Source organism: Aegilops tauschii, chromosome 1 (genome assembly GCF_002575655.3).
Source record: "Aegilops tauschii subsp. strangulata cultivar AL8/78 chromosome 1, Aet v6.0, whole genome shotgun sequence".
NCBI classification, from domain to species: domain Eukaryota; kingdom Viridiplantae; phylum Streptophyta; class Magnoliopsida; order Poales; family Poaceae; genus Aegilops; species Aegilops tauschii.
The window spans coordinates 30,886,447-30,901,881 of record NC_053035.3 but is presented as its reverse complement, the minus strand read 5'-3'; the positions used below and the strand labels follow the sequence as shown (position 1 = coordinate 30,901,881).

At 47.3% G+C, this 15,435-nt stretch overlaps 1 protein-coding gene across 1 annotated transcript in view; it reads left to right on the top strand.

Moving 5' to 3' along the window:
* Window positions 1-14,290, top strand: part of LOC141027160 (uncharacterized) — a 53,466-nt gene extending 39,176 nt beyond the window's left edge. Inside the window, exon 3 of the mRNA XM_073504131.1 lies at window positions 14,239-14,290. Coding sequence (XP_073360232.1) covers window positions 14,239-14,290 — 52 coding nt within the window. The remainder of the gene's footprint in view (window positions 1-14,238) is intronic.
* The last annotated feature ends 1,145 nt before the right edge of the window (window positions 14,291-15,435 follow it).

Sequence of the window (15,435 nt, the reverse complement as noted above, 5' to 3'; positions counted from 1 at the left end):
TGGGTGAATTTCTAGGTCCCATGGAAGAGATGAGAATGAAATTCAAACACCAGGGCACTGTTGATTGCCGGCAAAACGTTGAGATGCCTGGTTTTTAAATTCTAGTAAATCCAAAACTCGTCTGAAATTCATGAAACTTGGCATGCTATCATGGAGCGGCATCAACATGCAATGTTAAAAAAATTGTCCCATTCGGGGCAGGTTCGGGTATACGCTTCTCACAAACCAGAGCTCCTCACAACAAGCATGATGGTTTCGGTAGGGAACGTCCCACCTTTGGGTACGAAACGATATCCATTGCCTCTTATTGCTTTCAAAAAAATTCTCGTGTCAAGACAAAACAACAGGAGTGTTGTGTCAATTTTTAGGATTTTTCAGGGTTCGTTTGGACATTATGCATTAACTGAGTTTTCAATGCATTTATGTGCATAACTAAAATTTGAACTACATGCACATGCTCCAGTGCATATAAATTGGTTGAAAAATCAAATCTGTGTCCTTGGGTGCATGCTTAGGTCCCATGCAAGAAATGGGAATGAATTTCAAACACCAGGGCACCGTTGATTGCTGGCAAAGCATTGAGATGCCTAGTTTTTAAATTCTAGTAAATCCAAAACTCGTCTAAATTCATGAAACTTGGCATGCTATCATTAATATCTCAAACGTTTGTAGAATTCAAATCGCGTGCATTTTGTTAGCCATTCACGTGACGCCACGTGTCTTGGTTTTACTGGCTGTAGGAGGTGTCGTGCGGACATCTGCTTGACCTTGACTGAACGGGAGGCGTCCGAGCGCAGTCCGGTGCGCAGGCTGACCGAGAGGCGTGCAAGCTGTCCTCCAATGCGCAGGCTCACCGGGAAGCGTGCTAGCTATACGCTATGCAGGATCACTGAGAAGCGAGCCCTTTGACTTCCATGGTCGCCTGCCTTCCTCTCAATTAATGGCACCCTAGCCGCTGTTAAATACGGGCGGCCTTACTATTCGCCTCCCATTCCCCTCCCTCCCGCAGACCTCCACCAACGCCATGGAGCAGAACGATCATCTGCCACTAGTCTTCAAGTTTGTTGAAGTCGACTCTGAGCCGGAGGAGATAGAAAATAAGGAGGAATGGGGCCTCATGGACATGGCCCAAAACGAGCTGGCCACGGCGGTTGCTGCCCCCGCTCCGGTCCCAGCTTCCATCCCCGCGCCCGCGCCAGCGACCATCCCCATAGCATTGACGGGCTGGTCGCCGAGCACTATCGCACAGCTGGAAGCCGCGGGCGTCAGGGAGCTCTCCACAGACCCGCGAGCTCGTGTACATGCCAGCGCCAGCGCCCGTGCCCGTGCCCGTGCGCGCCCCTCCACCCACCGTGGCGCCGGCCCCCGTGCGTTTGGCTGCACCCGCCTCGCCCGTGCCCGTGCCCGTGCGCGTGCCCCCCTCAGCGACATGGGACGTTGCCGTCGACCGCTACCTCTCAGCGGCGCCAGTTGCCGTCCTCCCGCACCCCGTCCGTCGTTCGCGCGATGACATGATGTTTGATTTACAAGTGAAGAACATTTTGTGCTGCCTTGAAGACTTCAACAACGGCGTCCCGAAGGATGACAACGACAACGAGGGCGCGGCACGCCGCCGCCGGAAATAGTTTTTTTAGGGCTTAATACTGTATCTCAAATTCTTGATCGTATGAATATAAATTCGCGTGGTGACTGAATCAAAGATATTGTTTGAACGAACTTGCGTTTTTCTCTCTTAATGTACAGACTTATCAAACGATTTTCTTTTGAAAAAAATGTCAATGGTTTTTCAATATAAAACACTCATCGCAAATGTTTTAGTTAGAACACCCGGATGCAAACCGACAGCTTCCCCAGGAAGCCAAGGGAAATGTGCCGAGCAGGATTTCTGCATCCCTTCAACGCAAACGGTTGTTTTGCATGACCCGTGTGCAACCACGTACAAAGAATTGCGTAAGATTTGCATATCTGTCATTTTGGGTATGTTGCCATTTTTCAAACTGGAAAGATTGACATTTGTTTATCTAGTAACATTGCCATTTGTCAACCTTGTAACACTGCGATTTGTCAAAATATGCAGCTAAAAATCACCAGCACTATCTAATTTTTGCAACTAAAATCACTAGCACTGTTCATATGGACACCACTAGCAGGCGTGAGTTGATGGAAGCATATACAAATGTACCATTGATTACATACAACAAGTCATCAACCCACAAGGACAACTGGGATACACGTTGGATTATAGATCATTTCCAACAAAACATTCTAGTAAAGTTTTTCTCACACAACAAATAACAAAGCGATGAAATGAACTTCAGCTCAACCACTCGTCGGCGTTGGAAATGCTTGCTTTGAACCAAAAGTGATTCTCTAGGAAGGGCCAGCTACTGTCAATCTCGAGACCAACGCAGGACTAATCATCCAGGCTGAAGCGGCCGATGTCAGGACCCATATTGGGACGGTAGGGAAGCATAGAAATGTCTGAGGTATAGATACAGTTGCTTCTCATAAATGGTAGTAATGTTGTGTCAAGAGCAGCTGGATCGCCTTCCACCATCATTGGATAGTTTTGTCCAAGGAAGAGCGAGTTAACTCCAAGACTTTCAATACTGAACCAGGGAGAAGGTGTTGGTGCTAGCACACTAGTATCCATCCCGAATACCCTGCAACGGATGTTGGAATAGGTCCGGATAGTGCGACCATGCGAGACAACACCTGCTTCCTTAGTAACATCAGCAGTGCCCTGTATACAGACAAGAAGAGGTGATCCATCAGAATAAGTTGCCAGGCGCCACTAATTATATGGGTCCTGCTCGTCCTCATGCTCGTGATCATCAGCATCGTCATCTCCCCCTTGGTTATAAAAAATTTCAAGTATAGGTGGTGGAATGTTCATAGGACTTTGGAAACACAAGAAGGTTAATTAATTAGTAAAGGGAAACTAGCTAACCCACATGCATGTGGATGAAACAATTATAATTACAGTGGAAGACAAACGTAACGAAAGCATGATGATTCCACGCAAAAATAGTGCCACGAGTGGTGGCAGCAAACACAAGACCCTCGTATTGAATTGCATCACAGTACTCATCCGGGTACAGAAACTGATTTTTGAGCAATATCCATCGAGGCTGGAAGTAAGGAAGGCAACAATCTTGTCGAAGATAGCAACAGCTTCATAGTTGGAGTAATCCTAAGAGCGGTTGGGAACTCGACAAATTGCTATCTTCCATAGACGACAGTCACCATGATCGTATTTGAACTCACGTAGAATACCGGTGTACTCAACCTCTTGGCAGTCATCTGAGATTTTTGGAAGTGGAACCCGGTGACGATTGTACACATTCACAAGTTCCCACTCGCAGTTGTACCCAATATAAACAACCCAATCTCCATTTGCCCTCAAGCGATGGCATCTTAACATCATACGTATCATTATCAAGCGGCATCAACTTGCACAAGGCGAGGCTTCCCTCGTCCCCGCGCCAGTCAGCAGGGTCACGGCGAAGAAGATAGGGGAGATCAAACCGCTCCTGGACCCTTGGGTTCCTTGTAATGATGTTATTAGTTGAATCGAGAATGGTGTTGAACAAACCTTCCATGCTAGCCTAGGTGATGACGTCGCACAGATCAATGAGTTCCTCCACCATGTCATCTTTCAGATCAGGGCAAGAATAACGGGGTCATTTCCGCCCTGTTCCCTCCATGGAGAAGATGATCGAACAATGGCAGAAGGAAGGGTGAAGGCAAATGGACGGAGGAAGAGCATGCGACAGCAGTTCCAAATCAAGAGGGAACGGCGAAGAGGCGGTGGACGGTTGCCACGGTACACGAAGAGGCGCCTGGGGAGCGAACGGTTGCCACAGAGGTCACATATTGACGACAACGGCCGAGTGAACCGCATGCATATATCGCACACACCTTGATCTGGCTGACCGTTTCTTTTGTGTCGCCTAATCACAAAAAGTTCATCCGAGTGAACTGTATGCTGTATATCGCACACACCTTCATCTGGCTGCCCGTTTCTTTTGTGTTGCCTAATCACAAATAGTTCATTTGAGTGAACCTTATGCTGTCTATCACACACGCCTTCATCTGGCTGCCTGTTTCTTTTGTTCCTCCTCATTGCAAACAGTTAATTGAACTGAATTGTATGCCCTTCATCGCACACGCAACTAAAACCTGAACCGTGTTTGACGCATTCGTCATCGCAAACGTTTTATACATTTCTGACAGTTTTCATACAACACCGTTTGCGATTATTGCATCGCACACAGTTTCTCAAAGGGTCTCTGATAATAGTTTGCGTTAGCAGAATCCTGCAGTAGTAATCGATTACCTTTTGAGAGATTGCATTGAGGAATGCACATAGCTTCACAATGGCTAATAGAACGTTTTCCGGTAGAAGCCAACCGGAAGCAGTTGCGTCATAATCACGTGGCAATCATGAGACTTTAGGTTCTGGAACTTTTTCTCTGCCATATTTATTCTTCCCTTTATATTCTATGAGAAGCCAGATGGGACCTTCATACTGAGCAGGCATTCAAAGAAGATTTCATGCTCTTCTTTGGTAAGAGTGTAGGTGGCATGACCCTGATGTATGCCGTCTTTTCTGTGCATACGTTGCTGGTCCTCCCGTGCCTCCGGTGTATCTTTTGTCTTACCATACACACCCAAGAAGCCTAGCAGGTTCACACAAAGATTCTTCGTCACATGCATCACGTCGATTGCAGAGCGGACTTCTAGGTCTTTCCAATAGGGTAGGTCCCAAAATATAGATTTCCTCTTCCACATGGGTGCGCGTTCGTTAGCGTCATTCGGAACAGATTGTCCGCCAGGACCCTTTCCAAAGATTACTTTTAAATCCTTGACCATATGAAGTACATTATCACCAGTACGGTAGCGAGGCTTCTTCCGGTGATCTGCCCCACATTTGAAATGCTTTCCTTTCTTTCTTACGGGATGCCTTCTCGGAAGAAATCGACGATGTCCCAGGTACACATTCTTAGTACAATTATCCAAATATATACTGTTGGTATCATCTAAACAATGCGTGCATGTGCGGTATCCCTTGTTTGTCTGTCCTGAAAGGTTACAGAGAGTAGGCCAATCATTAATGGTCACAAACAGCAACGCATGTAGGTCAAATTCCTCCTGATTGTGCTCATCCCATGCACGTACACCTTTTTCATTCCCCAGCTGTAAGAGTTCATGAACTAATGGCCTTAGGTACACATCAATGTCATTGTCGGGGTGCTTAGGTCCTTGGATGAGCACTGGCATCATAATGAACTTCCGCTTCATGCACAACCAATGAGGAAGGTTATACATGCATAGAGTCACAGGCTAGGTGCTATGATTGCTACTCTGCTCCCCAAAAGGATTTATGCCGTCTGCGCTTAGACGAAACCATATGTTCCTTGTGTCATATGCAAAATCCCCCCACTTTCTCTCAATTTTTCTCCACTGCGATCCGCCAGCGGGTACTCTCAACTTCTCGGCTTTCTTATAGTCTTCTTTGTGCCATCGCATCAATTTGGCATGCTCTTTGTTTTGGAACAAATGTTTCAATCGTGGTATTATAGGAGCATACCACATCACCTTGGTAGGAATCTTCTTCCTGGCGCGCTCGTCCTCAACATCACCAGGGTCATCGCGTCTGATCTTATAGCGCAGCGCACCGCATGCCGGGCATGCATTCAAATCCTCATACTCACCACGTAGAGGATCCAAGCATTAGGGCATGCATGTATCTTCTACACCTCTAATCCTAGAGGGCAGGCAACCTTCTTTGCTTCATACGTACTGTCGGGCAATTCGTTGTCCTTTGGAAGCATCTTCTTTAACATTATCAACAACTTTTCAGATCCCTTGTCAGATATACCATTCTCTGCCTTCCATTGCAGCAATTCCGGTGCGGTGCCCATCTTTTTCTTGTCAGCTTTGCAATTTGGGTAGAACAATTTCTTGTGATCCTCTAACATGCACTGCAACTTCAGCCTCTCCTTTTCACTTGCACAGTTTTTCTTTGCATCAACAATGGCCCGACCAAGATCATCAGCGGGTTCATTGATACGTCTCCAATGTATCTATAATTTTTTATTGTTCCATGCTATTATATTATCTGTTTTGGGTGTTTTATAGGCATTAATATGTTATTTTATATTATTGTTGGGACTAACTTATTAACGTAGAGCCCAGTGCCAGTTTTTGTTTTTTTCCTTGTTTTTGAGCTTCGCAGAAAAGGAATACCAAATGGAGTCCAAAAGGAATAAAAACTTCGTGATGAGTTTTCTATGACCAGCAGACACCCAAGAGACTTGGAGTGGAAGTCAGAAGAGCCACGAGGCAGCCACAAGGGTGGAGGGTGCACCCGGGGGGTAGGGCACGCCCCCTACCTTGTGGGCCCCTTGGTGGCCTCCTAACCTAGATCTTCCTCCTATATCTTCACATATATTTCCAAACCACTAGAAGTATCCACGAAAACACTTTTTCACCGCCGCAACCTTCTGTTCCCATGAGATCCCATCTTGGGGCCTTTTCCGGCATCCTGCCGGACGGGAATTCCATCACGAAGGGCTGCTACATCAACTCTATTGCCCTTCCGATGAAGCGTGAGTAGTTTACCAGACGTACGGGTCCATAGCTAGATGGCTTCTTCTCTCTCTTTGATTCTCAATACCATGTTCTCCTCGATGTTCTTGGAGATCTATCCGATGTAATCTTCTTTTGCGGTGTGTTTATGATAAGCTTATTTATGAATATTATTTGAATCTTCTCTTAACTCTTTTATGCATGATTTGATATCTTTGTAATTCTCTTCGAACTATCGATTTAGTTTGGCCAACTAGATTGGTTTTTCTTGCAATGGGAGAAGTGCTTAGCTTTGGGTTCAATCTTGCGGTGTCCTCTCCCAGTGCCAGTAGGGGGTGCGAGGCACGTATTTTATTGTTGCCATCGAGGATAAAAAGATAGGGTTTACACCATATTGCTTGCGTTTATTCCTCTACATCATGTCATCTTACTTAAAGCGTTACTCTGTACTTCATGAACTTAGTACTCTAGATGCAGGCAAGAGTCTGTCGATATGTGGAGTAATAGTAGTAGATGCAGGAAGGAGTCGGTCTACTTGACACGGACGTGATGCCTATATTTCATAATTATTGCCTTAGATATCATCATAACTTTGCGCTTTTCTATCAATTGCTCGACAGTAATTTGTTCACCCACCGTATTATTTAACATTTTGAGAGAAGCCTCTAGTGAAACCTATGGCCCCCGGGTCTATTTTCCATCATATAAGTTTCCGATCTACTATTTTGCAATCTTTTACTTTCCGATCTATAAACCAAAAACCCAAATATTTGCTTTATCTTTTGTTTAGTTTTATCTATCTCTATCAGATCTCACTTTTTGCAAGTGACCGCGAAGGGACTGACAACCCCTTTATCGCGTTGGGTGCAAGTGTTTGATTGTTTGTGCAGTTATTGGTGATTTGTGCGTTGTCTCCTACTGGATTGATACCTTGGTTCTCTAACTGAGGGAAGTACTTAATATCTACTTTGCTGCATCACCCTTTCCTCTTCAAGGGAAAAAGCAATGCAAGCTCAAGAAGTAGCAGGAAGAATTTCTGGCGCCATTGCCGGGGAGATCTATGCCAAGTCAATACATACCAAGTACCCATCATAAACTCTCATCTGTTGCATTACATTATTCGCCATTTTCCTCTTGTTTTCCTCTCCCCCACTTCTAAAATGATTTTCAAAAAGGTTTGCCTTTTTCTTCGCCCCTCTTCCGTTCGTCTTTTCGTTTGCTTTTTCACTACAAAAAAATACACTTCCGTGATGATACGTGTTTGTCACAGTAGGTCACGTTTTCTGTCATGCATGTACATCCATGACGATTTTATGACAGAATCAAGATAGTCATACATGTGCTGTCGTAGAAGTGTTCCATGACATTACCAAATTTATCATCACGGAAGTTGTCCACTTCCAGGACGATAAATCCACCGTAACGGAACGCCGTTAAGCTATCGGGTCCGGTTTTGGATCCGATAACCCGTTAAGAGCACCGACCAATGGGGATTTTCCACGTGTAAAATCATCACTGGCTGGAGGAAACACGTGTCGGCTCACCGTTGGGGACAGATGTCATCCACTCATTGGACCCAAAGCGCCTATGATACGTCAACACGTGGCACGGTCCAACAGAGGCCCCTTCCTGTGAAAAGGCCGGCCCGTTTGACTTTGTCAAAAGGTGGCGGGCCGGCCCACGGCATGCCTGTTAATGGCCTGTTCGTATATAGCCCATTTACAGCCCGCTAACCCAGGGGCCGTTTACAGCGTACCTGTAACATCCCCCGCATCACACTACAGTAATCCCTTATGATCAGTGCCAAGTCATCTTGACTTATGAAGCTTAATCATGTTGGGATAATATCTCATTTCAAATTCCTTCTCTGAATTCCATTCAAATTAAACAGTGCAAAATGAAGTTGATCAAAACTTGTTGAAAAAATGTTCACCTTTTAGAAAATAATCTAAAACTATTTACTGTTAAGGAACACAACATCATCATCAACTCTAAATGGGCCTAATGCATTTTAACAGAGCAAAAACAGCCTTCAAAATGCCCTTTTCATTATCGAGGAAATTCAAATGAACTCCAAAAATGCCCAAACTTTTTGTGGCAGTGCTGGATATTGCAAAGTAATTATGTGACCAAGTTTCACATTTTTGCAAAATCTTATGGAAGCTGAAAATATTACTAAACCCCTTTCGGTAAAAAGAAAATAAAAAAGGCCACTGTGCACTGGCCTAAGTGCACAGTGCCTAGAGCCCAGCCCACCACGGCCTCCTCCTTCTCCCCCGTTCTCTGTTCAAGCGACCGAGGCGCACCCACCATCGCCGCCAAGCCAGCTCGCCGACAGCGCTACTCGGTGGATAAGGCCTCCACCGAGGCCCCCCCCCCCCCGCCCCAGATATTCCCCCCCCCCCCCAACTACCTCCACCCACTCCACTCTTCATCTCGGCCGCTCTCTCTACTTCCCCCCTCGCCCGAGCGAGATCGCCGCCGAAGCCTCGCCGTAGGCATGGCCCCGACCACCGTTCGTCGAGCCGCCGAGTCCCCGAGCTCCCTCTACGTCGTCCTCGTCGACCCCGCGCTTCAGGATGAGCTGGAGTGCCCTGCAACGGCTGGCTCAAGCTTTTCCCCAACCTCGCTCGCCGCCGTGCGCCGTGATCGATTCCGCCTCCACTCTGCGCTCCCGTTCACTCGAGGGCCTCCGTGTGCCGCGCCGTAAGGCTCCGCACCCTCCTCCTTCCTCTGGTTCCTCCTCATGCACCGTAGATGGCTCGCGGTGCCGCCGTCGCCATTGCCGCATGCAGCCTCGACCGCAAGCTCGTTGCGCTCACCCCGTCCTTCTCCGAGCCAAGCCGTGGCCTCCGTCGAGTTGCCGGAGGTCCGTAGAGCCCGCTAGCGCTGTTTCTTAGCTAGAACGAAGCCCATAGCGTAGTTTTCGGAGATGCCCGTATTCCGGCGCCGCCCGCAGTCGTCGTTGAGCTCCACTCCGGTCGTTGAGCTCCACTCCGGCATGCAGCCTCGACGCGAGATGATCTAATCGTTCGAACGCAACCGAAAACGCGCGAAATGGTGCACTGTGCAGGAAATCCAAGCAACTCCGGCGAACTTCCGTCGCGGGAATGGTCACCGGCATGATTCCGGCGACGTCACCGACGTGGCACCTGCGTGGCACCGCCTGGGCCACTGACTAGTGGGCCCAGGGGCCCCACTTTGACAAGTTGACCGAGGTCAAGGCTGACTGGGCCGGCTTCTGTCACAGACATGTGGGCCCCCACTTTGATAATTAGTTTAATAAACGTATTTATAAAAAAAAGTAATTATACTAGCCGAAACACTCATTGACATATGGGGCCCACACCCCTAATTTGCTTAGTTAGATTAGTTTAATCCACTGTTAAACTAACAGAGGCTGACATGTGGGTCCCACTGGACCCACTGGTCAGTTTGACCTGGTCAGCCGTCCTGTTGACTGTTGACGTCACACATACGTCATGCTGAGGTCTTTTTTTATTTTCTATTAATTTGTTAATTTAAATAATTTCATTATATGCTTTAATCTTTGAAAATTCATAGAAAATAAACCGTAGCTCGGATGAAAATGCTTTATACATGAAAGTTGCTCACAAAAATCCAACAAATCCGAATACGTGGTCCGTTCATCTGTCACATGCCCCTAGCATGAGGAACTTGGAACTTTCCCCCTCTTTTCCTTTTTCCGGAATCCACCTAACGTCGGGAATTCATCCTCGGATGTTTATCCCCTCCGTCTGCAACGTGTATTACTACGTTAGGTCGACCCTAGTTCTGCTTATTGTCATGTCATGCTTAGCGTTTCTATGTTTACTTTATATTTACTGTTTCTTCCCCCTTTTCTCTCCGGTAGACCCCGAGACCGATGCTGCCCGTGTGATCGACTACGTCGACGACGAACTCTCCTTGCCAGAGCAACCTGGCAAGCCCCCCCTTTGATCATCCCGATATCGCCCATTCCATTCTCTCATGCTTGCATTAGATTTTGCTACTGTTATTGTTTGCTCCTATTCTGATGCATAGCCTGCTTTTGTAACCTGCTCATTGTACCTTACCTGCTTATCCTAAACTGCTTACTATAGGTTGGTCAGTGATTCATTAGTGACCCCCATGTTGTCCTTGTTGCCCCTGCTTCATCATCGAAGACCCGATCAACGGGATCGAAGGCCAGGCCCCGGCACCGCACATCACTTCCCCTTAGTTGCTCGACACTACTGGGTTACTATCGAGTACCGGGGGTGAGACCTCATCAGCACTTCTGATGTTAACCCTGTAGTGTAGCTATTCGGTCGTGGTCATCGGGGGTGATTTGCTCTTTAACCACTTCCGATACGACTCTGTCGTGCAACCCCTCAAGTGTGAACCTCAAGGGTGATCCCTCTTACGTTCACCTTGATTGATTACATCGAGTGGAATTCACCGGGGGTGATTCCTCGGGTTTTCCCCTTGATGTTTGGACACACGGTTACTATGGTTACTATGAATTTACATTGAACCCTGTTACTAAAGACGGGTCGGCCCTGAGGGGTACCCGCGCGAGCATATTTGCGAGTGATGTGGAGACGGGTTGACCTGGAGGGTGCCCGCGAGATAATTACGAGGCATGGCCGGGCATTCTTAGCCCTTGCCGCAAGTCCTCGAGACGGGGCAACGGGGTCACATCTTTCGTGAGTCTCTTCTTGTTACCGCGCATTCCTAATTCAGTACGATTTGGATATTTGATCCGAGGGGCCTCTGGCCTGATAGCACTAACCATCACGTGGGCATAGTATGGGCGTTCTGCGTCGTATGCATTAGCCGAAGCTTAATAGACGTTAGCGACTGAGCGGCGCGCGCCGGGTTGGACTGGTAAGCAGCTGCCTTTGTAAGGAGGTAGCTAGGTCAGCTCACCGGCTGCCCTCGCAACATGCAGGAGTTCCCGGGGAGATGGCCCATGACCCCTGGGGGCATAGGTTTAGTCCGGCGTGCTGGCCTCTCTATTAAGCCTAGGTCGGGTTGCGGCGTATTGTTTGGCCGAGGCCGGGCATGACCCAGGAGAGTGTGTCCGGACAGAGTTAATCGAGCGTGGTGGGTAAGTTGGTGCACCCCTACAGGGAAGAAAACATCTATCAATAGGCTGTCCTACGGTAACGGACACTTGGAGTTGTATCCCGATCGATACAACTAGAACTGGATACTTGAGATGAGACATGGATATGAGAAATGGATAGTATGTCTCTGGGATTGCTTTCTCGCAGGGAGTCGAGAAAGGATCTCTGGCCGAGGTCGATAACACCACTACTACACTACTAGGAAAAGGCCTGCTAGTGGCGCACCTGTTTTGCTTACTGATGGCGCACTACAGGTGTGCCACTAGCATCACGCCATTAATTTTTTTTACTAATGGCGCACCAGGTAGTGCGCCATTAGTATACCATACGATGCGCCATTAGTATGCCTCCCAGGGGGGCATATTTAACCATGTGCTCTGGCTTACTAATGGCACACTTGTTGATGATGCGCCACTAGTGTGCATTTTGCAGTGCGCCAATAAAGTGCTGGGTGGTGCGCCACTAGTATGAATATTAGGGATTTTTTTCTTTTCTGATATTTGCACAGGTTAGAAAACATATTACTGCAGAGAATATAGACAGCACAACATATAAACAGCAGAGTTATCGAATACAATAGAAGATTAGTCTCTGAATACAATTCATCATATTAGTCTCCGAATTCAAAAGACCGAACAAAGTTAGAACATTACAAGTCTCGAAACCGCGAGTAGCGAGTTTGTCTTCACATTACAAGTCGATATCGATCATCTAAACTACCATCACATAGAAGAGAGCTGCGGTCATCACGATTAGCATCATCGCGATGAAACTGGTCTTCATCCGGTTCCTCCTCCGCTCCCTCCTCTCTCCCGCTAGATAGCGCGCATATCTAGCTTCCGCCTCCGCCCTAGTGGTGTACCCTTTATAACTGTTACCGCTGAAATGGTTAACCTGTCTCCGACACTCCTCCCAGTCGTCGTAGACTCCGGGAACCTTACCCTTGTACACGACATACGATGGCATCTCTATGCACTAGCCAAACAAAACGTTAGTAGCAATTCACAGACAATACATAAGCAATATATAAGTATGCAACAAAAGGATCGGAAGAGAAAAGCAACACATTAATAGCACGATTCATGGTCCGACTAATAAATAGCATCGATTACATATAAGTTGAACGACTGTCCAAACCAAAGAGACATACAAGTTCATTAAAGTTTAATATTACACTATTTTCGACTCGACTCAGGGACCGGAGAGTGGATGAAGCCGCCGTCTTTCGTGATGGTCATGAAACCGCGGGCGTTGTCAGCCTGCATTTGTAGCGTTGTTTCTATCTCACTGTTGGACGGTTGAGATCTGAGGTAGAACTGCCCCGAGGTACGAAGGACATCTTGATGGATGATTTCCGCAAACTCCGACTGGATGCGAAAGAATTATTGTCTGATGTCTGCGTCCTGGATTGCCGACAAGCGTGTGGCCCAATCTTTGAGATTATTTGGTAGCAGAAGGTGATTATGGTCCCGTACGATGGCCCGCATGTGATGGCGGGCGTAGTAGGCATCCTTCTGACCGCCAGGCGGCTGCTTGACGCAGGGGAACGTCATATTGTGGGTGAACACATGCTTGCCGTACGTACGAATTGGCCTCTTGAAGGTGCCTCCAGATCTGGCGTAGCCGGGGAGAGCATCATCAAGAACTTTCTTGATATTTGTGTAGTCTATCTTCGACTCATGGTCCGGGTCGAAATACGTGGCCATGGAAAATTTTGGGCTTAAGAGGATGAGTGTGCAATGTGTGTCACTACACAAAACACGGAGTGTTAGAACAAAAAAGAAAGATCGAAATCTAAGAAATCATATGTTACGGGGCGATGAGGGGATGACTTACTCGGGAAAGTAAGGCACGAGGAAGTTATCCTTATCTGGGTTTGCCAGAATGACGCCTTCGAGGTTGATCACTTGGCTCTATTGCCACCTATGGTTTAATGCAGCAAGAATAAAGGGGCAGTTGATCCTACTTAATTAAGTACTAAGATACCCCGGCCCATGCATTAGTCGCAAGTACCCCATATGTCCTATTTTTAACAAAGTCATGCTAAAATTCACGGAAAATTTCAGCATGACCTTTGCTGAAAATAGGACATATGGAGTACCCAAATTTGCCGGAACAGAGGTTAATCGACATTCCGGCAAACTCAAGGGCCTCTGCAACCCCACAACACCCCACAATATCATCACGACATGATGGTCGGAGACAAAACCAATGCTATGTAGCCTTAATGCTACAGAACATATGAAATACATGCCAGCAATATATATGATATAAACTCCAATAATTTTTGAATAAAAACAGTAGCAAGCAAGCAATTCATAATATTATTGTGTAGTCTCAGTTTTTTGTTTGAAAAATTCACAACAAAGCCTGGTTTTCTTCTGTTTATTCATTAGTATGTAGTTTGAAAAATTCACAATATAGTTCTTCCCAGGATTAAGTACTACTACACAGACAGCACTACATCACACTGCCATAGCATTATGTTTCACTATAGATAATCTGCATACTTACAAGTGGTACCTCTCTGCAGATGGTACCCCGGCGCGCTCCCGTCCAAGCACACTGCATCACCGCAAGCATGAAATTTCAGAAATCACACTCAAATGAAGGTAGGTGCTCCTAGACCGTAGCAGAGCCCATGTTAACAAGGTTGTTAATAGTACTTGCCTGAAATGCTACAGTTTCTACTCCTATTGTCAAATTCTAGCATTTGCAAGTTCAGGTCTCCTTTCCTCTTAAAGCGGAGTATGATGCAAATTGTTTGTTTGCAGTAATCATCAGTGTGTTTTTTGGCCTAGTCGATCCTACTAGCAGAATTGCACTGTTTCTCGGCCCAATCATCAAATACTCCATGAAATAATCCTAGTAGCAGCAGTCAAATACTGGGGACAAGAGTATGAATGGCATGTCATCTAAGGCTGCACACAGCACAGTATAGAAATTCTTAAGCCAAAAGCAAAGACAGTCTCTTGATTTTGTTTTCGTACTGATGCATACTGAACACTAATCCCAAAGATTTGGTGCACAGCATAGAATATCATCTTGACAGGAGTATTTTACAGACCCTTTTCTTGTTTCTCTAAATGCAACTACTGTTCCAGCAAACCACAAAGGAAAGAATCCTAATCCTACACTAATGTTCCAGCAAACCACAAAGGAAAGAATCCTAATCCCAAAGATTTGCTGCATCCCAAGGAATACTAGACTATCAGTTTCAGATTTGCTGCATCCAGAGCCAGAGCAGGCAGAGCCAGGTCCAGGCCGGCGAGAAGAGGACGGCGAGGAAGAGGAGGGCACGTTCCTGTGGCCAAGCAACAATGACACGGACATGAGCGGGAGAGGGGGAGGCAGCAGTGGCATCAGCATGGACCACCACCACCAGCTCCCCCCCAAATCAAAGGCAGCGCGCAGGCTGATGCGTGCCCAAGGGCAGGAGCAGCAGAGGAGCCCAGGGCATGGCAGAGGAGCCCGGGGGCAAGAAGAGTCGGCCCTAGGGTTTGCAGGGGAGGAGATGGAGAAGTGGAGAAGAGGGTAGGAATCACCTCGAACCGGCGGAGGAGGACGTCGACGTTCTCGCGGCGGTGGGGCGTTGAAGACCTGGCGGCGATGTTCCTCCTCTCCGTGGCGGCGGGGCTCGTCCCCTCGGTGGCGGCGGTGGCCTCTTGCCCTCGGTGGCGGCGGCGGGGCTCCTCCTCTCCTTGTGGAGGCGGGGCGTTGATCCGGCGGC